Here is a 27,641-nt window from a genome sequence, read left to right as displayed (position 1 = left end):
GGAAATATGACCCTGCCTTCCTTTCCAACATACCCTGTACATGTGGTGCAAAGGTCCAAAGTACCCTACATTCTTAGTTTTAGTCAAGTAGTACTTAACAAAACCACCTCAAGATAAGTCCTGCATTACTGAGCAAATCTTAACGATCATCTTTGGAGCCATGACTGGATGTGTAACAGTTAAGTAACTTTTTCTTAAAATTGTGGGAATGATCCAAGGTTTAGATCAGACTTCCTCACCCTCGGTCCTTCAGATGTTTTCGGCCTACAACTCTCATGATCCCTAGCTAGCAGGATCAGTGGTCAGGGATGATGGGAATTGTGGTCTCAAAACATCTGGAGGGCCGAGTTTGAGGAAGCCTGGTTTAGATCTCTTCCACCCCTCTAAAGCAAACAGGGAGTTCTTGTAACACCCCCCCCCCCCCAATTTCAGCAGTACATTTTTTGATTAAAGAGCCAGGTGGATTCAGTAAAGACATCCCGATATAAGATCTTTAAAATAATAATTACTTGAAAATACTGAAGTGAAAGGCTGCTGACATCAAGCCTTGAGCAATACAACAAGGTGGCAGATAAACTGGAAAAAAATCTGAGTTTGGACAAGCAGCTCAGCAGCTGGTCCAATGGGGGCCTGGACTCTACCATTTCATACCACAGGCTGGTGGAAATGGCATGACTGATTTGCAGCCTCTCCCACCCACAATGCAAAATAAATGTTCTGCAAACCTGGATTTAGGGGAGGGATCTAAACTAGCTGCCCTCATGTGACAATTCCTATGCGAAGGGTTGTTTTTGGTGGGACAGATTTTACCTGTTGCCAAAGTATTTGCAATTTCTCTTCCTGGACTTGAACAAGAGGCTGCACACTCTCAGCTGGTGTTTCTCTGGTCTTGGTGAGTATATTTCACTTCCAAGGTAGCCCACTAGGAAAGGCCTCTGTATGGAGCTGCTGAGGTTTGCTTACCCTGTGGAGACAATGTAAAGGAGGAAGCTCTCCCTGGCGACAGGGTGGAATTTAGATCCCAGCCAGCTCTCTCCTACCCGCTTCTAGGTAAACTCATAGGAAGCTTGCATTTCAAGGCATCAGATGGCAACATGGGATGGTGGTCAATGTGGAGCAGCATTTAATGAGCCAACCACTGGCTGATCTAAGCCAGCACAGATTCCTCAAAGACAATGGAAATAACTGAACTCGCATCACAGAGGCAGAAATGCACATTTTACACAGAGAAGAAAAAGCATTGAATACCATTTTTTAAACCTACATGCAGTTTTAACAGAACAAATCTGGGTTTCCTTGGAGAAACATTTAAGCTTGACAGAAAAAATGCTTTGAAGTCTAGATGCAGATATTTTCTTAAGAAGTTCCATCCCTGTCGATGGAAGAAACTTATCCAAAAAGCTGAAGTAGAGTGAGAGACAAAAGTAGGCCAGAGGAAAGGCCCAAATCCATACTTTCCATGGCACTTTTGCCCAGCTCTACATTCCCAACACCCTTCCATCCTGTGCGGCCTACACAACTTACATCTTATGTGTGACTGCTTCTGAGCCATTCTCAATGGCTTTCTGCAACCAAAATGGTAACCTTCCGATTTTTTAATTTTTTTTACAAATGAAAACAACCCCTCCCTGCCCATATTTCCGTATTGTGCCAAGGTCAGAAACTAGCTAATTCATCAACGGTGGTGGCAAACTAGGCTCCACCCACTGGGAACTTGCAATTCCAGCCCATTTTTGTGGCAGGAGGCCCGTTGTCACTGGATTTCCCCAGCGGCCGCAGCTGCCGCCACCCAGGAACCCCTTTAGCCTGCCAGCACCTTCCACAAACTCCCTCTGCCCGCCCACAGAGCCAGCTGCTCTACACTCTTCTGAGAGCCTGCCTTCCAAGAAACGCGATTTTTAAAAGATGGAGACTGGCTTTATTTAGTTGCCTGGAACAGCTAGCTGATGATCCTGCTGATAGCCTGCAAGGAGGGGAACTCCTCCTCCTCCTCCATATGCAGGGCTTTGTGGGAAAGGAGGTCCTGTTGGGTCAGCACCTGCTGGCATGTGGGGCAGACGCAGCAGTCGAGGTCGGAGCCCAAGTCTGTCTGCCAGGCACTCTTCCGGTTCTTCCTGGATCTACCAATGGGGGAAGCGGAGGAGCCCAGCCTGGCCTTCAAGTCATTGTGAGCGGCAAGCAGTTCCTGCTGCTTGGCCGTGTCCGGCAACAGCACAAGGAGCTCGTTGAAGATCTTCTTGAAGTTCTCGCCCAGCAGCTCCTGGCAACTCTTGTAATACTGAGCTGCAGAAATCAGACCCTTGGATTGGAAAGGAGGGAAGGAGATTGGACAGTCAGAAAACAGGAGGAGGCTGGGAAAACAGCCTTCATGCAAATGATGTCTGGAGCGGAGGCAAAAAAGTTATCACCCCCCCCCAAGAGCATTTATAAAAATGTACTAAATCACAAGCCCAAGTCTGATCATTGTTTACTAGAACCCCATGCTCATCAAGACATTGCAGGGTCACCTAGATCCCTTGAAGTCTCTGTTGAAAAGGCGACTGGGCAAAAGGTTTGTGCAAATAGTGAATCCCCTGCAGATACCACATGGGTCACTAGGGAGATTTCCCCCAACCCCAGCTTCATAGGGACCCTTGAGCATGAGAGAAGATGAAATGGCCTCTTACTGACAGTGACTGGCCCTATAAGCAGATCTTATTGGCAGTGCTTCCAGTATCTGGGAACATGAAAGTACATTTCCTAGAGAACCACAGGAAGCTTCCTTGCTGGAGAGCCTCCACCACTGCCCCAGGAGATTTTATAAACAAATTTGCTCAAAAGCAGCAGGTCCAGAACAGCTCTCTAGGCCTGCTTTTGGTACAACAAAAGTACCTTGGTCTTGTTTTTCAGGTGATGAGGGTATGTCTCCCTGTGTTTGACTAGGCTAACTTACTCCACAACCTGGGTAGGGTGACCAAGAGGTAAGTGATCTACGGGATTCACCACAGAATCCAGGTTTACCTTGTGCTAGGGATAGCAAAGTGCTGGCACTATCATTATTATGAATAGTAATTACATATACTGTATATCCCACCCTTCCTCCCAAAGGAGCCCAGGGCAATGTCACTGAGCAGCCTTCGGATTCCAGTTGATACATGTCACTGCTTTCTGACCTCACTACCCCACCATAAGCCACAAAAAGCCACCAATGACTTCACCAAACCGTGCTAAAACACAGGCAGAAGCTTAACATCAAGCCCAGGCCCACCCAGATACATGCTGCCACCCATGGGAAGAACACTTCGCCACTGGATGTTCCAGTAGAATCGTCTTGCAAGTGTATCTAAGGGGGTCTCCCTGCTGCTCACCTGCCTGAACTGCCCGGAGTATGTCTTGAATTTGTTGAACTGGGATTCGTCTTCTTGCAGAAATTCCTTGATTGACTGGATTAGATGGATGTTCCGCTGCTGGAAGTTATCCAGGATCAAATAGGGTCCCTGACAAGGTTTTGGCCTGTTTTGAGAAGGGAGGAAAAATGCAAGATCTGAACTGGATCCTTGGATGTTATCAGGAAAAGGTGTCTTGTTGAGGATGCTCCCTGGAGAGGCTCTTGACACTCCTTTCTGGTTACTGATCTGAGGCTTCCCCCCTTTTGAGGTTTCCCTCTCCCTACAGTAATTCCTAAACGGTGTGCCACAGCACATTCCTGAAACATGGCAAAACTGCTGCTCTACTGTGAAAAACAGGACTAAATTATCAACCCATAGAGAAAGCTGCCAGCTGCAGCCCTGTGTGACTTTCTGCTCTAGTGCTTATGGATGAAATATTGCTTTCGCTCTATGCATTTTAGAGCGCAAAACTTTTTTCAGGAGGGAGCCTGAAACGCTTGCAAATTCCCTAGAACCAGAAACACCCTGTTTGTAAACTGGAACTAAAAAACCAGCTGTAAACAACACATTTTTCCTTGCATTTTTGCAATGAACACAGGGAGAATTTTTTTTGTTTCTGGTTCTAAAGTATTTGCAAGCTTTTAAAGCTCCTGGAGTTTTGTACTCCGAAATGTGTAGAGCAGGGGTCAGTCACCTTTTTCAGCCGTGGGCTGGTCCACCGTCCCTCAGACCATGTGGTGGGCCGGACTATACTGGGGTGGGGTGGGGGGTTGGTTTGAATGAATTTCTATGCCCTACCAATAACCCAGAGATGCATTTTAAATAAAAGGACACATTCTACTCATGTAAAAGCACGTTGATTCCTGGACCGTCCCTGGGCCGGATTGAGAAAGCGACTGGGCTGCATCCAGCCCCTGGGCCTTAGGTTGCCTACCCCTGGCGTAGAGCAACAGGGATAGATAGCTTTCATCCATAATCACTGAAGTTTGTCACTTCTTGGTCTGACTCTCCCTCTTCCGGCACACTCACCTTTCTCAGCAGCCTGTGCTGAGGAGCATCAGGTGTGCCTGAATCACACAATCCCACTTTCCTCAGAGGCAGTAGAAGCACAGGAGGGGAGGGCCAATTCCAACTCTTAAGTTCACATCAACACCATACATTTAAAGTACATGGCTTCCCCCACAGAATCCTGGGAAATGTAGTTTGTTAAGGCTGCTGCAGGGAATGGTGAGGAGTAGCTACAGTTCCCAAGATGACAGAAGCCATGACTCTTCAAATAGTGTAATGCTGCTTTATGGTGTGGCTGTTACCTTACACACAGTAGAACAGCATTCCCCAACCTGGTCCCCTTTTGGACTATAAGATTCAACAGCCCCATCTGTTGCAGCATCAGTTTTGGACAGATGGCTCTAGAAAGTAACACTTTTTGAATGCAAGAAGAAGAAGAACCCTACCCACACCCTCATTCTGAATTTGGAAAGCATGTGCCTCAACTATCAGAAGTTTGAGAAAGAGTCTCTAACCTCTACGGAACCGCCACCTTGGATATTTATTTATGGCAAAATATTTTTAGTGTTGTTCCATAAAAAATCCAAGGACAATTTGCATAAGAACATGCCACCTCCACCCTGAAACACAACTAAAAAAAGGAATAACGGAAGTCTAAAGAACCATAATAAGAACACAATAAATAAAGGGCTTATAAAGAGGCTTAAAAGCCAGATTTTTTAAAAAAGTGTATGAAACTAAAATACTGCCCAGATTCAGAGGCAACACCAGTAAGCTAATGAGCCATGGCTTATAGTTTATAGTTAACATAACTAGAAACAATGGTATTAAGTGGCATATAAATAAAACAACAATGATAAACTATATTTAAGGCACTGGGTTGGATTTGCACAGAACACCAAACCATGGTTTAACCAATATTTACTGTGGTTGAATGTTATGTGCAAACCAAGCCTATGTCTACAAAACCTGGAAAAACTAAAGGTGCCAGGAAGTCCTCTGTGGGGAGAACTTCCCATAATGGAGGTGACATCATAGAGAAGGCCTCTTCCTTTGCAGGCCTCATCCTATACCAGAGGGTGGGAGGGACCCTGAAGACCTGTGTAACAGCCACTCCATAAAGATGCAAGTCAGCAACACCACAACACACAAGAGCCAACTACTTACTCTTTCACAGGAGCAGGGGCAGACTCCGAGATGCTAGTGGGTGGAATAGGAGTGAAGCCAGGGGGTGGTTTGCTAAGAGGCACTGACAGTCCCGGAGGTGGCGGGGGGCTATTAAGCAGCACCACAGAGTTGAAGCCTGGAAAGGGGAGTGGGGGAGACAACAAGCAGTTAGATCCGGCACCAATGGCATCTGCATCCAGCGATTTAGACATAGCTCTTTTGTAGTACATGGCAGGTTGCTCTGTACATGCTCAAGCGGCACCCTAGAAAACTGGTCCTAGTCCAGTGCGTGGTAATGGGAAACCTAGGTTCAGATTTCTGCAGCTGAGGCTCAAAAGCTTTCAAACATCTTTTTACAGCCAAAACAGTTGTTGCTTGTTCATTTATTTCATATAATTTATACACCACTTGATGGTAAAATAAACCCCTCAAAGCGGTTTAGAAAAAGTGATAGTGGAGATTCTCAGGCGGCCAAATTCTGTACTGGTGGAAGAGTCTGCACACCCACACCCACCCAGAACACTCACCACCCCAGGAACAATTCTTCTCAAAACCTGTGAAGGAAGCCTGCAGCCTTTTACCTGGGGGTGGAGGCATTCGGGGTGGTCCAGAGTTTCCGAGGGCTGGGAAGTCTTCCTGAGGCAGCAGGGTCTGGCTGGCCACTGGGGGCTTCTTCAAACCAGGGGGCTCTTTAGAAGCGTTGCAGGTGCCCACACACTTCTCTGAGTGACCGTTCGCAATAGCTGGTACATCAGCGTCGGCAGGCAAAGTTGGCACCTGCTCAGCTTCCGGTGCCTTTTCCGCAGAAGGGATGGGGGCTGGTGCTTCCTGCAAGATGGAGGGAGAGGCCACCCTTGGCTTCTCGGCCCCAACTTTCTTCTTCTTGCCCACTTTGACAAAAGTCTGAGAATTTGAGGCCGCCAGCAGAGAGGAGACGTCGACCATGGTCGGAGCACTGCGGATCTCCTGGCTAGTCAGGCCACTGCCGCTCTCCTGGTCGTCGCTGCAAAGGGCAGCCTTGTTCTTTTTGCCACCTTTGCCGCTGCTGCTGGGGGCTGCCTTCCTGGCCGGTTGGCTGGCACTGGAGTTGCTGGTGGGCACGGCTTTCACCATGCTCTTGCCTGAGCCGCAGTTCCAGGCGGAGGTGAGGGTCGAGGCCGCCTTGATGTTTGGCTGCACTTTGGACACCAAGGCCGGGAAGTCCTCCTCCTGAAAGGCCGACCTCCTGGCTGTGGCCGTGTAGGTTAAGGACATGGCTGATGAGACCGTGGGGGCAGTTGAGGAGGAGGCAGAGAGGCTTGGGAAGTCCTCTTCGTCCAGTTTCACCGAGGCTGGCTGGGCCAAGCTGCAAGAAGAAAGCCACGTGTAGAAAAGCAAACCTCCCCCGTCATGCAGCAAAATGATATGTGATATGCCAGACCTTTTGGCCCTTTCCAACTCTGTCATCCTACTAGATCAAAAACTCACCTCTGCACAGAGCCCACTGCTGTCGAGTTAATGGCAGGAAAGTCATCTTGGCTCAAAACAGCCTTTGCAGCAGTTTCCTTGGGAGCTTGGGAGGAAGAACAGAAAGGCAGGCCTAACTTAGAGACTGTATTCTAGCAAGCATCCTGAAATACGGCCCCTCTCCTGCCTGGTGTTGAGCCCACCCCGGCCCTCAGAGGTTGCTCTCACCTGGCACATCAGCTGGAGGTTTTGGTCCCCGCTTGGAGGTGCTCAAGTCCAGATCTTTTGCATCTTCCTTTTTGGCACGGGAGCCGTCCTCTTTGTCCTCCCCCCGCTTCTTCTCTTCTTGCCTTTTGGCGGCTACAGATGCCCTGACAGCTGCTGCAATGTCTCTGTCTTCTTCCTCCCTGCAAGGGGTTTGAACAGTGCAGTGCAAGAAAGGCCAGAGTCAAAGGGGCAAGTCTCCTACCTCTATAAACCAGGTGGTTGGGAACCTTCAGCCCATGGGGCTAATCGGGCCCAACAGAGCCTCCCCTCTTGGCCCATGAAGCCAAGCCATGCCCACCTGCCTTTCAGGCTGGGTGAAAAGGGCTTTACAGACACTGCCCATCAGCTGATTAGTGGCACTTGCAAAGACCTGTGCACTGATTGCTGGTGCTTGCCTACAGCTGCATGCACTGCTTTGCATCCCCAGCAACCAGCTGACTGTCCAGGCTTCAAGTGCTGCACCCGCACAGTTTAATTCCAAACCACATGGGCGAAAATGGGTCACTTGTCATTCTGACAACAGGCAACTGGCAGGCCGGCCCCCGCCCACCCAACAAGCTTGGTCCATACAGGAGCAGGGGAGAGAATTGCCCCATTGGCTGGCGAAGGCTGCTGCAAAGGTTATCATGCTATACTGTTCTTGTAGAAGGTGGTGTACAACAAGTTATGCTAGATTTTGAGATAACCCTTTGAAGTCTGGAAAAACAGAAGGGCTGGCAGAATCTGGGCTGCCACTCCAGGGGAGATAAAAGCCAGAGGCAGCTTGGTGCTGCCACCTGCTGGCAAAAGCAACACATCTCCAAAGCCTCATGCAAATAGAATGCACAGCTCACTGTCCTTAATACCTAAACAAACCCACATGGTTTCTAATGGGTTTTTCTTTTTCTTAGGCAGGCATTTTTATAAGTTGTTTTATGCATGGAAATTGTGTTATAGAAGTACAATAGGTTGTTGCAATGTTCCTATTGCTTTCATCGTAAGCTGCATGTGAGGTATCTTAAAACAGAAAAAACAGAACGTGGATTTTATAAACAGGAAAAAGGGGTTTTGCAACACACCCTCCTTTGCACTGACCTTTCCTGCCTGGGCCTGAGTCTTTGGTTTTTGCTAAGCGTGACAGTGGTCCAATTCTGGCAGCAAGCTCTGACTGCATCCTTAAACTAAGGGGACAGTACATGTCACATCCTGATTTGCTCCCCTGTTCACAAGCCAGTTTCCTGCCCATTGAGACGACACCCAAAGGCCGGCTGAAGGTCGCTCACCTCTTGTATCTCCAGCTGCCTCTCCGGTTTTGCTGCCCTCCTCGTGGCCCTGACCGGCCTCCTCTCACTTGCCTGTTGTATCGGTCAACCTCTTCATAGTCCTCACCACCCACGACACCTGGGACAAGAAAGATACGGGGCCAGTCAGCCTCAAACTGCAATTTTCCACCATGTATGGGATCAGTCACCGGTGTGAGTGTGTGTGTGTGTGTGTGTGTGTGTGTGTGTGTGTGTGTGTGTGTACAGGATAGGATAGGTACAATGGAGGTGATGTGCTAACAAGCATCAGATCGATCCTAGGCTCGTCTCAGCCAAAGCCTTACAAATTGCCCCCAGCCAAATTAGGGACATTCAAACCAATTTGGGGAGATTTGGGTTTTTTTGTTTTTCTTTTATAAATGCAGGCCATGTGTCTGCTGCAACTGAAATGTTGCTCCTCAGGCTTGTCATGTCAATGTAGGGAGAGGTATTTTGTGACAGACAGGTCTAGTTTCTAATCAGAGGCAACGATACTACCAGGGCTCTTCCAGTCACCATGCTTTGGGCAAGGGATGCTGAAGTGTTATATCACCTTGCTCTTGCCTGTTCTGTGCTCTGTCCTAGTCCTGCTAGTGGCACTTGCTTGGAAAACGCTGGTAGTGGATATGCTTCTGCCTCTGCTGCATGGCCACACATCCACCTCTATCAGATCAGCTCTGCACTTAATTAGCACAAAAGCTGACGGAAACAGAGAACACAAGCCTAAAGCCAGCCTCCACCCTCCATCTTGGATGCCTCCAAAATTTGGCCAGTTAGTTCACTGCTCGGGACACCTCTGCAATGGAATGCCGTTCTCCTACAAAAGCACAGCCAAAAAAACCAACATGATTTTTGCCTCCAGTGCTTCTTTCTAGGCTCTAAGAGAATATGCAAACACCCCATGATAATCACACAGCTGAAAAACACTGAAGTGAATTGCCTTTGTCCTTTGAAACAGCCAGCCCTTCCCTGCCTGGCTAGTATGGCGTACCCTCATTTCTCCGCTGATGCCTCAGCGCATAGTTGAACTGGAGGTCAATCTGCCGGTTCTGCCTGGCCTCTGCCCGGTTCTTGCTGTGACAGGCCGTCTTGTGGGCTTTGTAGTCTATCTCAGTCCGGAAGGCATGAGTGAACTGCTCGGTGCTGCACCGGCCTTCTTCGCAGAGGAAGTGCTTCTCGCGGAAGTGTTCCCGGAGGTACTCATAATCGCTGCAAAAAGGGTAGAGGGGAGGCATGCACTGTGAGCTTATCTGTGGACTTGGTTCAGTACCTGGAAACTCCATATCATAAGAGATTTGAAGCACATTGCTTCCTCCAAAGAATCCTGGGAACTAAGGTATAGGGATGCTGGCAATTGTAGCTCTGTAAGGGGTAATCTAGGGATGCGGGTGGCGCTGTGGGTAAAAGCCTCAGCGCCTAGGGCTTGCCGATCGAAAGGTCGGCGGTTTGAATCCCCGCGGCGGGGTGCGCTCCCGTTGCTCGGTCCCAGCGCCTGCCAACCTAGCAGTTCGAAAGCACCCCCGGGTGCAAGTAGATAAATAGGGACCGCTTTCTAGCGGGAAGGTAACCGGCGTTTCCGTGTGCGGCTCTGGCTCGCCAGAGCAGCGATGTCACGCTGGCCATGTGACCCGGAAGTGTCTCCGGACAGCGCTGGCCCCTGGCCTCTTGAGTGAGATGGGCGCACGACCCCAGAGTCTGTCAAGACTGGCCCGTACGGGCAGGGGTACCTTTACCTTTATAAGGGGTAATATACAGCTCCCAGGATTATTTGCTGGGGGGTAAAGAAGCCATGTGCTTCAAATGTATGGTGTGGATGTGACCCAAGTTTGTGGTGACAAATACAGGTGGGAAAATGGAAAAACTCTAAATTGGGCTGGGCAGGATTTGGACCCCTGGGCAATTTCTAGGAGGACCACATTGCACTGAACTGGTTACTGGGATTCCTGCAGAGAATGCTGAGTGAAGAGAACTTTGCTCTGACAGGGCAATACTTTTCAAAGGATACATATGCAGAATCAGTTAACAGTCAGGCCTGAAGTGTTCAGAGTTCTCCTTGTGTGCCCCAGCTTTGTAAATTTACAGCACATTGGAAAGTTAGGAGAATTTGGTTTTTAAAACAATGGGCAGACCATTCAAGACTGAAGCCAGCTCTGAACCTCAAGAACGACAACTTGACTTCCATCTACACTGCTAGTGAGTAAAGCTAGTTGTGTCCATTGAAGGTGACCGCAGTGTGGCAAGGAAAGAACCAGCACTGTGGTCACCTTCAACAGTGATGAGGAGAGAGCAAATGCTTATTTTTAGGGTTAATCATTTCAGGGTGCTATCTTGGAAGTGATTCATGAAAGGAAGAAAGGAAGGAACTTTTCCAGCTGTCTCCAGCTGCATTTTCACCAGGGGAGGTGGAGGCTGGCTTGACTCCCAAGCTTGATTCAACCTGACTCCTTATCAAGCAGAGAACATGTAAACCCTCACCCATTTTATTCAGTCAAGGATTCTGTAACTGAAGTGCAGGGTGGGCTAGTTTCATCCCCAACCTCTCCTGCTACCCCAGGAGTAGTCATCTGTCAAAAGAAGCTACAATTCATGGCGGCTGCTAGCCCTCCACACCTGACCACCGTCTCTTCTTATGAACCTGGGCGCAAGCACCTGGTTCTGGGTTGGCCAGCTGCATCAAGAAACTTAAGACTGATTAGCCACAGGCAAATTCCCATCTGGGGCGCCCCTCTAGCTGTGCCCACGAACCTGTAGTATTCCTGTGCCCCGTCAGAGTCACAGAAGTGGCAAAAATAGTGGTCTCTTCTCAGGTGCTTCAATAACTCATCATTATCCAAGTAGCGCTCGTCACAGAATTTGCACAGGGGGTGGCCGCGGTGAGAAGTGTCGTCGGGGTCCCCGTGGATTCTGTGCCGGGCGAGGTCCTTACGCGAATACCACTTGCGCTCATAGGTAAAGATCTAGAACACAAGCAAACATGTCATTAACTCCTTGCCCTCAAATAAGAGCAATGGCATTGGGAAGGCCAAGACCCAGCCCCCCACCCAACCGGGTACCCTGGAGGACTTTCAACTACTTGCCTTCAGGTGTTTCACACACAGTCTGCAGCAGAAGAGCTCGTGCTGCTTCCTCATGTGCTGCTCCAAGTCCACAATGGTGGCGAATGGCTTAGCCTCTGGGCACAGTGGGCATTCGTGCTGCAGAAGCTTCCTAAAAGAAATAAAAAGGCCAGAGGACACAATTTAGCTCCTCCAGGAGCTATTCCCTAGTTTCCCCTTTGGCACATCATCCTTTTAATTAAAGCACCAGTGGGAGGAGAAAGGCACTGTATACATCAGGTGTGGAGAACCCCTCCAGATGTACAAATCCCATCAGCCCCAGCAAGAATGGCCAATGGGCAGGGATTCTGGGATGTTCAAAGGTTCCCTGCACGCGAAATAGCTTAGTGCATACTTCTGCAATGTTCAATATAGATCACTTAGAAACAGAGACAGAGTCAGCATCAAGAAAACCTAAAATGCGTGTATCTGAAGAAGTGTGCATGCACACGAAAGCTCATACCAAGAACTAACTTAGTTGGTCTTTAAGGTGCTACTGGAAGGAATTTTTTTTGTTCTAAAATGCTTGTTTTGCATAGTTTGCCCTTCTTGTTTACGTATTGAAACCCCACCCCCTGGCCATGGAAATCCAACTGAGCTTCCATTCTGGTTCCTTGAGATTCCATCAGATATTGCCCTCAGACTCTTAGGTAGGGCAGAATTCACCAACGTGGTCCCCTTCAGGGGTTTGAGACTATAACTCCAAGAGGCTAGGGCAGATGGAAGCTGGTCTAGTCCAAAATATCTGCAAGGTGTCCACTTGACCAAGGCTGACCAAGATGCACTTTTAAATACTATCTTGAATCATCTACTACACAGGCCATGTTTCCAAGCAAAAGACCAGGCAGGCTCCATTAACTCTGAGTAAACCCCATGGTGCCATGAATCAGGATTTGGCACAGAGATTCCTCAAGAGGAAACCAATGTATATAGATGGCTATCTTCTACGTCATGGGTTGGCAAACTAAGGCCCGGGGACCGTTTCTGGCCCAATCACCTTCTAAATCCGGCCCATGGATGGTCCGGGAATCAGCATGTTTTTACATGAGTAGAATGTGTGCTTTTATTTAAAATGCATCTCTGGGTTATTTGTGGGGCATAGGAGTTCATCCCCCCCAAAAAAAGTATAGTCCGACCCCCCACAAGGTCTGAGAGACAGTGGACCGGCCCCCTGCTGAAAAAGTTTGCTGACCCCTGTTCTAGGTGCTCCTTTTTGAGATGGGACACTTTGCCCAATTTACCTAGGGGGAGTAAACTGCAGAAGATTTACCTATAGAGAGCATAAACTTTTCCATCAGTAAAATAGATGTCATATTTCTTCTCGTGCTGCAACTGGTTGAGTGCAATAGTTGAAAAGGATGCCAACTTCTTCCCAAAGACCACCTACAGAGAACACAAGGAGGAGAGTTAGAGGGCTTGCTGGGTACATACAGAGCGATGTTCAGTTGGCCCAGTCCTAAAAGCTGGCATCCATAGAGTAGATTTTGGAGTGGTGATCAGTGGATGCAGATAACACCTAGTGGATAAAGGGTGGAGTCTTGATGAGGAAGACACAGATTTGAATCTTAGCTGAATGCACTCACATTCTAACCTCTTTCACATGAGAGACATTAAAGAAGGATGAACCATTGCTGCCAATGAGCCAGTGGAACGCAGCAGGAAAGAAGAGAAGATATCAATAGTTTTACCCAGATGAGCTACTTAAGCTATGTGAGCTCCTTGAGAAATTTAGCTGTTGCTTTCAAAACATGTAGGTTGTTAATCCCGCAAGTGCACAACAAGAGGGGCTGGACATGGGGCTGTGATGTGTGAAAAAAGCTTGAACAAAGTCACAAGCCAAAACAAGTCCCAAATTTATTACAGCCTTTAAAAGGGGTGAGTAGTTTGCAGACCGCAGACTCCATTCAGCTCACATATTTCATTGGTTCTGCTCTGTGCCTGCCCTCAAGGACTTTTGCCTGGCTGGAATGTGTCCTTGAACTGTGACTATGCTGCTTGCTTGTCTAGACTAGGAATGAAGAGGGATGGGTGGGTATATACTTTACACAGACAACACACAAGTACTTTACACACAACACACAACACACAAATACTTTACACACAAGTGTGTGGCACACACAGACAAACCTCTGCCTTTTGAATGGCTGAGAAGTAGCCCACTACTCAATGATAAGAGTCATAACAGTTACCACGTCCACCTTTGACTTGGGTCCTGCCCACCACTGGCGTGCAGCCCCCAGAACGATGCCCATGAGGGGACATTGCCCTTGTGGGGCTGCGGGGGGGGGGAGTCTCCTCTCTAAACTCATTGCCTGGTCCTGCATTTGTGGGTAGCAAAAACCAAGGACTTACGCAACCCCTTCCTTGCAGGAATACCCAGAACTGGGGGGGGGGGGGCTCTAGGCAGTTGCAGAGGGATTTGACTAATCACATGGGTGCTTCCACCGTTCTGAAGGACTAAAATGCTCACATGATAGAAGTTGCATACTATCCAGCAGTTCCAGTTGAACTTTTTAAAAAAAGTGTTGCTCACCCCTCCCTCAGCGACTGGCGCGGTCGGCTGAGCTTTCATTTCCTCGCAATTTAAACATTATGTAAGAGGAAGTGCCTCTGGCTGGTGACACACCATTCCAAGAATAAATGGAATGCATCATCTCCACTGGGCATGAGAAAAATCCAAGCAAGCGAGTCATAAACCAGGATTGTTGTTGAAAAGGCTTGGGGCGGGGGGTTGTTCTTATGAACAAACCAAGTTACTGAGGGGGAGACCCAACTCAAGGGCAAGTCACCGCACCACTGAGACACTGTCACTAGCTACACCGCACCACTGAGACACTGTCACTAAGAGGAACTGCCCACAGGTTTTTCTTTGTGGCCACAAGGGACAGAAATGCCTCTTTCAAAATGCTGAATCTTCAACATCTCCTATGTCTATGAAGTTACTGGATTCTGTGGCTTGGTCCATACTTCTCTGCACACTGGGTAGCACTCAGCCACTCCTTATTTGTCAGCCTAACCTAACTGCCATGATTCTGTCTGACCATAGTTCTGTGACAGAGTACATGTTAGGCATGCAGAAGGTTCCCGGTTCAGTCCTTAGCAGTTAAAAAGTTGAAGTAGGAGAGACTCTGGAGAACCATTGCAAGTCAGTGTCAATTTCAGACTACAACTCCCATCATCCCTGACAAGTAGCCACACTGGCTAGAGTTGTAGTTCAAAACTTCTGGAGGGCTCCATGTGGCCCCAATGGTCTGACCTGGTATGAGGAAGCTTCTTAAGCACCAATGGTTGTTCTGAATTATACAGGGCTGGGAGTGGCCGATGGGACCATATAATACCAGTCCTAAAGGATTGGCTCCCAGTGCATTTCCAAGCACAATTCAAAATGTTGGCCCTAAATGGCCTCGGCCCGGTATACCTGAAGGAGTGTCTCCACCCCCATCATTCTCTGAGGGTCTTCTGCTGGTTCCCTCACTGCAAGAAGCAAAGTTACAAGGAACCAGGCAGAGGGCCTTCTTGGTAGTGGCGCCCTCCCTGTTGAACACCCTCCCTTCGGATGCCAAGGAAATAAACAACTATCTGGCTTTTAGAAGACATCTGAAAGCAGCCCTGTTTAGGGAAGTTTTTAATGTTTGATCATGTTTTTACTACTCTGCTGCAGAGTGGCTGGGGAAACCCAGTCAGATGGGTAGGATATAAATAATAAAATTATCATTATCATTATTATTCTAAGCTCTCTAGAGAAAGGACAGGATGCAAAACAATTAATTAATATTCCTGAATAAAGGAGAGGCTGCCACTGATGTCATCACCAGGGGACCATCTACAGAGAACCTCAAAGTCTTCAGCAGAAGAGACTGGAGGAGCTGACTTTCCCACATGTGAGCTTTCCAGAGCTTTCCAGATACTGCCCAATGTCCAAGGTAGGGCTGGCTGCCAATGTGCAACAGAGAGAGGTCCCCCTGCTCCCAACTCTACCAATCTAACCCTGCCTGCCATCTCACTCTGGTTCCCTCTATTCCAAGCCCCAAAGAGCCACTTCCAGTGCAAAGGCAGCTTGACGAGGTAACAGAATCACAGCGATCTACTTGGCAGCAGCTGTAACAGGATGCTGCACTGCTAAGAGCATGGAGCAAGGCAAAATAGGGTGTGATAAGGAAAAAAGTACAAGGGAGATTGCCAGCACTGCAGAGGCAAACACACAAGGACGTCTGGGTCGTTTGCTATGGTGGGTTCCTCAGTATGGTACTAGCACCCTTGGAATAACCATCCACATGCCCCTGTTCCTTCCATCTCACTTTTTACAAAGTGCCCAGTGACATTTTTGTCCTCTGTTTACTTGTTAACTCTCTCTCACACTAGCCAACTCTCTTGGGGGAAATTAGATTTAGCAGAGGCAGAGGTGTAGCCTTTTTATGTAAAATGAAACTTAGCACAATATGCCAGATAAACAAGCAGAGAGGACCACAGAAATCTGCCTTATCCTGAAACACAGGCCCATCTAACTCACTGAATGGCAGCAGCACTCCAAGGGACACATGGGACATTCCAAGCCCCTACCTAAAGATGCCATCAGGGATTGAACCTGGGGCTCTCTGCATGCAAAATAGGGGCTCTACTACCAACAACCTGCCTGAGACATGGAAATAATATGGCAGTGTGAGCACTGTGCTTTGTATTATACTCTCATTCTGTAAGTAACTATGACAGGCACACACATAGACACACGTCCCACCTGCTATGCCAAGTATCTTACACCCTGAAGCTCCCTGCCACTGAACTTATGAATGGGCACATGGAACAGGGTGATCACAAGGAAGTCAACAATGTCATGCAATGACCTCCTGGCCAAGGTGCACTCTCTCTCTCTCTCTCCTGCCTGCTTATTTTCCCATGTCAGTATCTTTTGGACTACTGCATGTCCCATTTCCCCTCTCCCCCCCCCAACATTCCCAAACTACAGGACCTGAATAAGCTGGAAATGCTAATGCCTACAACAGATTTACTCTGAAGAAGAATGATCTCATTGAACCTTGATCCTTAAGCAAACATACTGTTCCTGCAACTGGAACAAAAATGATATCACTTGCTGCTGGACTGAAGCCAAGGAGGACAAAGAGAGCAGCCATTCGTTCTTGAATGTACAACAGTAGGCACCTTATGGTCATATCTACAAAATAAGCTCCCTGCTGGAACACCCAGAGGTGTTCTGTTACTGGGAGATTCACTTATGTCCCCAAATGCACGAGATTAAACATTTTCAGGATTTTTCTATATGGAGGATCCTGAATATTCACTTGCATATCACTAGAGCAGGGTTGGGGAGCTTGTGGTCTCCCAGGTGTTGTTGGACCCTGCCATAGGCCCCACCCAGCATAGCCAATGATTAGAAAAGTCTATGGCTTTCCCACTTTTGCACTAGAGCAGCCATTGCCCACCCAGAACCCTCCAGACTAAAGGTCTATCCCATTTTAGTGTTCAGACTCTGAACAAATATTCAGCTCCATAGGGAGACTGCTGGTTCCCAAAGGCTAACTGCACTTTTAAGACACATTGTTAAGTACATAACCAATACTGAATTTTATTAATCAAGATGTGACACCTGATACTAATGAGGTCTATTCCTCATTGGTAGCATTCAGGGGAGCACTGAAGTAACAGGATCAGTAACAACAGTGAGGCACAGCAATGGTCAGGGAGCAATAGCAGAATGTACACACTGAATCTCTTCTGTCTCACAATTTTGCCAGATGAGCAGAGAGAAGCCTCAAAACATACAACACTCAGGCAGCCTGGATTCTCTGAATGTAACCTGGCAAGAAAGGGGAGCGGCAAGGAGCAAAGGGATGACTGGAAATTTGTTAAAATTGGGCTAGTAGAACTACCCATTAGAGCAGGAAGAGCAAAGGTTGTGCCCTCCAGGTGTAGTTGGACCATCCTCTTTTTGTAAGAAAATAAACATATTTTTAATTGATTTTCAAGAAAAAGAACATGTAAACATATCCCCTCCCACAACAGATCTCCAATCACCATTGACAATTTGCCGTGCTGATCAATGAGGAAATTTAGTCCAGCAACTTCTGGAGGTCATAATGTTGGCTAACCCTGCATTAGAAGCTTCAGGTACTGGCGAGTGGAAGCTAAGAAAATGGTGTCAAGCCAGTTTTAGCAGAATTCCAGGAAACTGTACAAAGATTTAGAACCAGATGGACCACAATGATACAGTGGTACCTCGGGTTAAGAACTTAATTTGTTCTGGAGGTCCGTTCTTAACCTGAAACTGTTCTTAACGTGAGTTCCACTTTAGCTAATGGGGCCTCCCACTCCTGCTGTGCCACCACCACATGATTTCTGTTCTCATCCGGAAGCAAAGTTCTTAACCTGAGGTACTATTTCTGGGTTAGTGGGGTCTGTAACCTGAAGCGTCTGTAACCCAAGGTACCACTGTACTTGATCTTAGCCAACAGGCCGAGAAGCGATGGTAACACACTAGTACTACCCAGCACAAAACACCACAACATCCATCAAAGTATGAACTGTCCATTAGAGAGCGTAAGTAGGGACAAAGCTCAGCTAAATTGCATGAATCCTACAGAAGTGGAGCTTTAAGTAGTGTTGAAAGCCCAGAGAATGGCAGAGAAATACTGGAGACCACCTGAGAACCAGATATAAGCTTTCTTTGAGGGATGGCTACGCAGGCACAAGCATAGTAATTCAAAGTCAAGGATATGTAGATACCCAAGGCCAGCCTCAGGGTTGAATGTAACTCTCTCTATTAAAAACTCCTCTATCAGTTGGCAAGGAGTAGACAATATGTCTCCATAGCCTTCTGTGGCCTGGACACATTAAATCCCCAAATTATGATGTTAGCAGCACCAAAAGAATGAGAAGCCAAACTGGCTTTACTGCAAAGTGAGGCTTGTCTTGAATTAGGAGGTGTTAAATAAGCAAAAAGGGTGAGTCTGCAACTCCACCCCTGTGTGTATACATGTTTGTTATACATCTCATGCAGAGCTCACAAGTACTGTTTCCTATTCTGTTGAAATAACTGACCTTCATAGCTTCTCCTTCCAAAACAATAAAAGGAAAATACTTTGTGGAGGTCACAAGGTTCTGACAAGAACATGCTGTTATGTACAGTATTCCAAACCAGAGGACTGCACAAGATAGTATGAACATTTAAACAGAAGAGATGTGTAAGTGACTGGCCACCAAGTTACAGATTTCAGCAGCTGTCCATGCACTTCAAACTCATCCCATACACAGAAGGGGCTTGGCTCAACAAATACTCTTTGGTAGGTTAAGAGGTGGCAACCCTTTGGAGCATAAATGGATCAGCAAGTCCCACAGAACAGATCCCTCACATAAACAGCCTGCTGTTCATCATCTAAGACACTGATACTCAGAGGTTGACTGTCTCTGAGCTTGGAGGTTTCATCAACCTATTATGGTTAACAGCTAAGAACATAAGAGGCCTGCTGGATCAGACCAAAGAGCCTTCTCCCACTGTTGATCCCCAGCAACTGATAATAATAATAATAATAATAATAATACTTTTTCAAATAAAGCAGGTAACACTAACAAAAGTCCACTGCTCATTTTTTCACTTTGGTGATAAACAACATTAGCCACACTCAGACCAGGCCCAATAAAATTGGTAGGCCTAATTACTAATACTGCCCATTGATTTTGTGGGGTCTGTTCGCAATAATGATGGACGGATTTCACCCCCACCCGTAATGTCAGATCCTGGGATGTACCAAACTAAGTTCTACACTGGGCAGACCCAGTGAAACCAATGAATCAGTTACTTATGTCCATTAATTTAAATGAGTCTACTCTGGGTATGACTAATGCTGGACGCGATCCTGTGTGTGTGTGTGTGTGTGTGTGTGTGTGTGTGAGAGAGAGAGAGAGAGAGTGTGTATTCTACACTTATAATACACTCAATAGTACAAAACTGAAGCAACGAATGCCTAGAATATTTTCCCCTTTTAGAGGTATCTCAGAAGCACTTGCCATCCGTAGTGGCCTGTATGGATATATAGTATTATTTGTCTTTTATGTAACCTGCCTTGGGCCCCTTGGGCGGGGGTCGGGGCAAGGCAGGTAACAGATACAAGAAGTAAAACTGAAAGCCAGAGCCGGCCGCGGCCCTCCGAAGAACAGGGAGCTTGCATCCCTGCCTCCCTCCCTCCCGGTACCGGCTCCCCGGCCGCGCTCACCTGGGCGAGCTCCTCCCGGCAGACGGCGCAGTAGCGCACCCCGCAGAGCGCCCGCATCCGCACGGAGCAGCGGTAGCAGATGGGGTGCTCGCACCGGCCCAGCGCCACCACCTCCAGCTCTCCGCAACACAGCACGCAGCTGCTGGGTGTCTCCGAGCCGCGCGGCTCCGGCCGAGGCGAAGCCGCCATGGCGTTCCCTCGCCGTCCTTTCGGCTGCCTGCCTGCCTGGCCGGCCACGCCGCCCCTGCGGCCTACTAGGCCCGGAGCGCAGCCTAGCAACCGCCCCCCTCGCCCGCACAGAGACGTCGGCCTAGAGCGTCGGCTGCAGTGCCGCCTATCAGCGAGCGAACGAGCGCGCACGCACGCTTTCACGTCACCGCCGAGATCTTTGGACGAAAAACGCCGCCGCCGCCGCCTGGGTCGCATAGACTTAATGTGTAGACTGACACACAGGGAGCAACTCCCAGGTTTCTAAGTTTATCTTCCCCGCTTCCCTTTTTCCCGGGGGGAGGGGGCCGGAACTGCGAGCTTCCCATAGGAACCAATGGATAAAACGTTTCAGCACAGGTGCAACTGGACAGCGGCTTGTGTTTCGTCCTCCCACCACCAGTAACTAACATAGCTGCCAACGTTTCCCTTTTTAAAAAGGAAATTCCCTTATTCCGAATAGGATTCCTCGCAAGAAAAGGGAAAAGTTGACAGCTATGGTAACTAATAAGACTGGAGCGGATGCTCTTCTTTCTAATTCCTTCTGGAAATTTTCTAATTCGGGCCTTGAAAACACATGCACAAAAGGCTCGTTCTGCGCTTATTTACATAAATATTTATTTTTGTCAGGTCTTTGGTCAAAAGAAGCTGCCAGAGTCCCTGCTCTCAGGTATATGCTCTTAAAAAGACGCGGCACAAAAGAAAAACTGATTGGGAGGAAGGAGGAGAAACATAAATCTCAGGTACAAGTCCTTAGTTGCAATTTATTCTAATGAGTAGCTGGGGTGGAACAGTTCAAGGAGAGGCGGGGTCCCCAAATTGCTGGCCTTTCAGCTGCCTCTATGGGACCACCCTGCATCCCTTCTCTTCTCTCCTTCCAGCTGATGGAAGGAGCTTGCATAGTTACCTCCCTGAGCTCACTGGTTTTCAGCTAGGGCTCCAGCGGGAAATGTTATTAGACTGCCCTTTGCTGCAAGCTGGGAGTTTTGCTGCGGAGGCGGGAGACGGACCTGGGCTGGAAACCCAAACCAGATTCAGTAGTGGAACAAATTTAAAAACAGAAAACAAGAAAGACCCCGAGGGGAGGGGGAATAAAAAATTGCAAGAATAAAATGTGGTCCCAAGCCTGCACTGCGGGGTTCCCCCCAAGCAGCAAAATGGGGATAACGCACAATATTGGTATTTGCATTTGAACTGGTTAGCAGCTCGTTTTAAAAATTAAGGCCTACACCCATCTTGGCCGCTATCTTTTTTTTTGAGAGTAAACACGGGAACACTAGAATCATAATTTTAACATTGAATTAAACATTGGACAACCTTCCATTGGAAATTTTGAAATGTCTTTCAGTGCAAACCAGGAAGTTCTCAATCGATGGATTAGTCCCTGTTTCTTATCTCTATACTTCATGACCATGTCCTCCTAAAATGACGCTCTAGCATGGCGAACTTCTTTCTCTTTCTTTCTAGTCTAGAGCGTCCCCACCCATAGAGCTGCATATTCAGGCCGGCTGCTATATCAAAATATTGTAAAACGCCCCCGTCAGGCACTCAACTGTATTTGCTCCACAGACTACGATTCGTTTTGCGGCCATTTTCTCCTCCCAAGGAACTGTGGGAACTGTAGTTTGATGAGAGGAAGGTATGGCTATTTAACAGAGAAATCTACAGGGCACACACACTCAAAGCTACATTTCCCAAGAGTCTTTGGGGAAAGGTCATGGCAGTTAAATTGATCAAAAATGGCTTGTGGAAAAACATATAACTTCACAGTTATCAAGGTTTACCAATGTATTGCAGTGGTTAGAATGTTGCAGTGGGACTTGGGTTCAAATCCATGCTTGTCCATGAAACTCACTGGGTGGCCTTGAAACAGTCACTACTTCACTGCCTAGCCTATTTCTCACAGAGTTGTTCTGAGGATTAAATGGGATATTGTCTGGGAGTAAAGACAAAAATATTATTTTTCTAAATAAGAATATGAATAAATCAGTTGTAGAGTTCAAGCAAGTTGAAAGAATGGATGGTTATACATTACTAGCCCTGGGTTTGAACTGCCATTTTGTAGAGGACATTTGTGCTAGCCCAAAGTTTATTTTTATTCCACATTAGCCTCAGGCCTGGTATAAAGTTGCATCATCCTTTGGGGTGTGACACTGACATGAAATGTACACGTATGAGATTGTGTCCTCATTTTTCCTGTACAAATTCTGCTTTAGGGCATTTCAATCATTTCAGCTAGTGTGGCATAATAAGCAGCATTATCACTATAAATTTGTTTGCATTTCATTTTTTGTCTCATTTTAATAATAGGAACAGAGAAAGCTGCCTTTTGCTAAGCAAGATCATTGGTCTATCTAGACCAGCATTGTTTGCACGGACTGGCAGCAGTTCTGCAGGGTTTCAGGTAGGCAACATTCACAGCACTATCTGGAAATTCTCCCAGAGAACTGAACCTGGTACCTTAGGAAATTTTACTGACTGTTGCCTTTTTATGGTTTGTTATTACATTAAGCAGTATTTTTAAAAAATGAATTCTATTATTTTAGTCCTAAAGGGTGCTGTCCAAAGTGCTGGGTATAAGCCAAAGAGTTCTAGATTCAAATCCTTTCTCAGCTGTGGAGACATCTCCACCTTTCAGCTTACTCTGCCCAGTAGACTTATGAGAATGTGCTTATTATTTAAATATATTTTTTTATCCTGCTCTTAAGCTATAAAAGGCTTGCAGAGCGGCTTTAAAAAAAGTCACTCTCTGCCTGTAGGCTTACAACCTAAAAAGACACAGCACAAAAAGAAAATGGATTGTGAGGGAGGAGGAAATTTTAAAATTCAGGCTCATGTGCACTGTTACGAGTTCTGTGTGAAAACCCTCTACATCTGCTCCTCAAATAGCTACCTCTTGGTTGCCAGTTCATTTTCAGGCCTAATTCACGATGTTCATATTAGTGTTTGAAGGCTTAAAATACCCAAATATCTGAAAGAGATGTATATTTTTAGATGTATATATTTTTTATATTCTATGATTGTAGGTTGCTTTAAACTGATTTTAATACTGCGTTTTAATTGTTGTAAACTGGGTCCTTAGGGCGAAGGATGGGTAATTAATAATAATGGTGATGATTATGATGTTACACACCAGCTCAGTCTCTGGGCAGTGAGACTCCAGAAATTCTAGGAGGTTCGGTTTCCTTGGAATGAAGGTCAGCAGAGATTGCGGAGTCTTTAGGATATATGGCTTTACTTACATATATAGACAACCTGAGCATAAGATGGAGGGTCTCACAGCAATAAGACCCCAACTGATCTTGCTTCTTCATTAGTCACAGCTTGGGATCTAGCACAGAGTGAGCACATCTCTCAGTCCCTCTTCCAGCTTGCTTACAAAACTCAGCTCACACCCATTCTCCCGTTGTTTTCCTACCTAGCAGCTAGGAGGGGTGGTGGAGGAAAAAAGGCCCACACATAAGCTTGGAGGGCCCCGCCGCTTATTTGTAGCTCTTGCAATTTAGCTCTTTCTTTTGGGATGCCAATGAGGACACTTCAGTGGTTAGCTAAGGCCATTGTCCTACAGAGAAGCTTGTCTGACTAATTCAGCCACTTCCTTTGTCAGGTTCTAACCTTCACTGGGTGCAGGACCCCAAGAACGGGAAGGGCCTCAGGGCCTCATCCAGACACACCCCAAAAACCCACAAGAACAACAACAACACCACCAAGTCAGTGAAAACCAATAAATTACCGCATTAAGAACCGTGAGCAGAGCAAAGTGGAAATGTTTTAGCACCTCAAAAACTATTTCAAAATGCAGAATAATATTTGCCCTTTTTTAAAATGCTTTCAGGGGCTCGCAGGCATACAGGGCTCTGAGCGTGGGGCAACTGGAGTGTAAAGGAAAGTGTTAGGGGGCGGAGAGGTGATTAGGAATGACTGGCTGCATGAGAGTTGTAATTACTGCATAAAGCACTCCATGCTAGCAATTACCCCTTCCCTCCCCTGCCCCCAGCCTCTGTCCCAGATTAATGATACTTCTGCCACTGTTTTCCATGTCAGAGAAGCGCCCATCCAATTTGGGAAAGCAATTAGTGCGAAATGAGACGGCAGCGGCTGACTATAATGGGCCATCTTAAGTGTCACTTGTCTGTGAAACTGCGCAGGGACTCGAGTGATGTATCCTGCCGAACGGGGCATTGTAAATATGCCATCATAATGAAGCTACACACACATACACACACAAAAGCAATGCTATTTGTCTCAGACACTCCAACAAGCAAATTGAGCAGAACTACAGACTGCCACCACCTCCCACTAGACACTGACTCGGTGCCTGTATGCTGTCTCAGTAAGGCAGGCTTTGCCAACCTAGGGCCCTCCAGATGTTTTGGACTATGATTCCCATCAGCCACAGCCAGTGCATGCTGGTTAGCACTGATGGGAATCATAGTCCGAAAGATCTGGAGGGCCCCAAGCTGGCAAAGCCTACAGTGAGGGCTGTGGCCTACAGTTTATTATTATTATTATTATTAGTTTTATTATTTATACCCCGCCCATCTGGCTGGGCTTCCCCAGGCACTCTGGGCGGCTTCCCAAAAAATTAAAATACTGTAATACATCAAACATTTAAAACTTCCCTAAAGAGGGCTGCCTTCAGATGTCTTCTAAAAGTCTGGTAGTTGTTGTTCTCTTTGACATCTAGTGGGAGGGCGTTCCACAGGGTGGGTGCCACTACCGAGAAGGCCCTCTGCCTGCTTCCCTGTAACTTGGCTTCTCGCAGTGAGGGAACTGCCAGAAGGCCCTCTGATTCCCTGGAATCTTTTTATTTCCTGGAATCTTTCACCACTCGGGGATTGGGGTGGTGAGCAACAGTGCTCCCCCACACCCCTGCTTTCAGATGCCACAAGACTTTCTGGGTTGTATTGGAGCAAGTTTTACTAAGAGTAAAAAATGAAAATGAAAAATGGAATGGGGCTACTCTGAGTACAAACAGTATTGGACACACCCCTTGCTTGTTTTTGCTGCAGCAGATTTAACACAGGAAAACTCTCTGTAGCTAGATCCAGATTTCAATGGCAATGAGTCTTTGTGGCTGCCAGAATTTTCAGATAAGATCTTACCTGAAAGGCAGGTACAAATCTCTTCTTAAAAACGTTTCCAAATGCAATTTGTATTTGAATTATAAAGATTACCTTTGCTTACATATATACAAGCTGTGTTTTTGTTCTATCCTTAATTATGTATCCATTTGATATCAATGGAGTAGGCTGTCACTTTGTAACAAGCAGCACTTCCTGATGGTATATTTTGATAGTAGCAACTATTGGTGCCAGTAAGAAAGGCTAGTTTCAGGCTTTTTGGTATGCAAAATATGATTGCTTGTTTTTAAGCAAATTATGTTTTCTAAAAGCTGACAAATGCTGCTCTAGATTTCCCAGATTCCAGATAACCAAGGCACACCTTTTCTACATTAAAACAGGGGTACACTTTTATCTTACATCTCCACCCCACCCCACCCCCAGTTTACTACTTTTAGAGTGTAAAAGATTAAGAATTACCGTATTTTTTGCTCTATAGGACGCACTTTTTCCCCTCCAAAAATGAAGGGGAAACGTGTGTGCGTCCTATGGAACGAATGCAGGCTTTCGCTGAAGCCTGGAGAGCGAGAGGGGTCAGTGCACACAGACCCTTCTCGCTCTCCAGGCTTCAGGAAGCTATTCGCAAGCCTTTGGAGCGCTCCGAAGGCTTGCGGACAGCAGCCTGCAGCCTGAAGCCCGGCAAACACAGTGCCAACTTTCGCTGCACACCCTGGGCTTCAGGCAGCCATCCGCAAGCCTTCTGAGCACGGTGGGAATTCCCGCCGGGCTCCGAAAGCTTGTGGATAGCAGCCAGCAGCCCGAAGCTGTTCTAGCTTTGGGATGGCTGCGCAAAGCCTCTGCAGGGCAGCGGGGTGAAGGAAGAACAAGAATCCGCCCCCCCCCCCCGTTCTCCCCCTCCTATGGTTCAGTGCGTCCTATAGAGCGAAAAATACGGTACCTGCCCTCAGAGGACCTTCCTCCACCCTCCCTTTGGTTTCTGCACAGGCTTCTGATCTGGACTTCCCTTTTGTCCAGAAGGATGCAAGGCCAAGGGCAGCAACTCACGCCGAAGTGCAACAGGCACCCTCCTCTGGAATCAGGCAATTCTTCAGCCTCTCTGCTTTGGCAATGAGTGACTGCTGCAATCCATGCAAGGACAGGTCAATGTTACCTACCTGCAGTGCTAACTGACTGGAAGAAGGCAAAGGCAAAGCAGCGACTCATACAGAGAAGCAGCAGGCAGTCTCCTTCAAGGGTGGACAATTCTGCAGCATCTTTAGAATGAAGGAAATTGACTGATTGATCAGCCTGTGCTCAGTGCAGCGAGTCAGCTGGCTGACTCCCTAGCAGCAGTGCTGAGAAAGGCCCAGCTGGTGTGTTTTGTGAATGGGGGCTATAGAAGCATTTCACTTTTTGATTTGTTTATTCCTTCTGGCAACTATGGTTTGAGGAGAGATGTGAAGGAGGGGCAGAAAGTAGCGTGGCAGGTAGCCTGGAAAGAACATCGCGGGAGAAGCCTACGTCTGATGATAGCTAATCTCTCTCCCTCCTTCCCTCTCATTCCCCCAAGCCATCAAAGTGGTTGTAGAAAATGGCTTTGTTATACCGACTGCCTGAATGAATCACCCCAAATTTAGACTTGGTGTTGTTCACAGTTTAAAAGCCAAATAGGATTATCCTGTGCCGTCCTCTTTGAGGGCTGACTCACTTCATTCTTCATTCATAACCTGGGGGATGTGTGTCTATATAGCCCTTTCTAAGAAGCATTGAGTGGAGAGTGGGGTGAGGAGAGGAAATCAGCGAGTTGCAATTATGTACAAGTGGGAACCGCAACCAAGTGTTGCAGCGCACTTCCTCACTGCTTAACATGAGTGCTCCTGAGTAGCCATGCCCGCCTCCAGAAAATCCAATTTCCTTCCTCTTACCACCTAGTTTTCTCAATCAGTGAATCACATTTTTTTATGAGGTGGCCACATAAAAACAAGATAAAACACCAAAGTGATATGTGCGATTTTTAATATAAAACAAGCTAAGCTATATCCTGCATATATAGAGGGTTTAACTGGGACCTGGGAGACCAGGGTTTGAATCCCTACTTGGTTATGAAGTTCAGTGGGTGACCTTGGGTCAGTTAGAGTGTCTCAACCTAACCTACCCCACAGGGTTGTTGTGGAGAGGTAGGGGACCCATATATGCCACCTTGAGCTCCTTGGAGGAAAGGTAACTGCAATAAAACAATTAATAAATATATAAAAAATAAAGCTGACGGCATACTTTACAAAACTTTGCAGCAAAAAGGGGGGAACCTATTGTTTTCATTGTTGCTTTACTCATATTGGCTAATAAGTAGGGACAGCAATTAATACAGTGGTACCTCGGGTTAAGTATTTAATTCGTTCCGGAGGTCCGTTCTTAACCTGAAACTGCTCTTAACCTGAAGCACCACTTTAGCTAATGGGGCCTCCTGCTGCTGCCACGCCACCAGAGCACGATTTCTGTTCTCATCCTGAAGCAA

General features: G+C 47.2%; 1 protein-coding gene and 2 long non-coding RNA genes across 3 annotated transcripts; 2 read left to right on the top strand and 1 right to left on the bottom strand.

Annotated features, from left to right (window-relative positions):
- The first annotated feature begins 426 nt into the window (after positions 1 to 426).
- Positions 427 to 1,898, top strand: LOC144325537 (uncharacterized). The gene is made up of 2 exons (XR_013390721.1): positions 427 to 656; positions 687 to 1,898. It is a non-coding gene; the product is annotated as an uncharacterized LOC144325537 (long non-coding RNA).
- Positions 1,101 to 20,045, bottom strand: ZNF598 (zinc finger protein 598, E3 ubiquitin ligase). Its single transcript, XM_028705493.2, has 12 exons — positions 19,857 to 20,045; positions 12,902 to 13,014; positions 11,614 to 11,743; positions 11,282 to 11,493; positions 9,528 to 9,745; positions 8,519 to 8,636; positions 7,218 to 7,396; positions 7,011 to 7,095; positions 6,125 to 6,888; positions 5,544 to 5,679; positions 3,348 to 3,492; positions 1,101 to 2,299 (listed from the first exon to the last, which is right to left on the bottom strand). Exons 1-12 carry the CDS (start codon positions 20,043 to 20,045, stop codon positions 1,940 to 1,942), a joined length of 2,649 nt encoding a protein of 882 aa, XP_028561326.1. The 3' UTR covers positions 1,101 to 1,939.
- A 140-nt stretch (positions 20,046 to 20,185) lies between these two features.
- Positions 20,186 to 24,468, top strand: LOC144325536 (uncharacterized). The gene is made up of 4 exons (XR_013390720.1): positions 20,186 to 20,563; positions 20,694 to 20,806; positions 22,374 to 22,467; positions 23,671 to 24,468. It is a non-coding gene; the product is annotated as an uncharacterized LOC144325536 (long non-coding RNA).
- The last annotated feature ends 3,173 nt before the right edge of the window (positions 24,469 to 27,641 follow it).

The sequence above is a fragment of the Podarcis muralis genome, chromosome 14 (genome assembly GCF_964188315.1).
Source record: "Podarcis muralis chromosome 14, rPodMur119.hap1.1, whole genome shotgun sequence".
Classification (NCBI taxonomy): domain Eukaryota; kingdom Metazoa; phylum Chordata; class Lepidosauria; order Squamata; family Lacertidae; genus Podarcis; species Podarcis muralis.
Note: the sequence above shows the minus strand (reverse complement) of the source record. Positions and strands in the feature narration are given on the sequence as shown.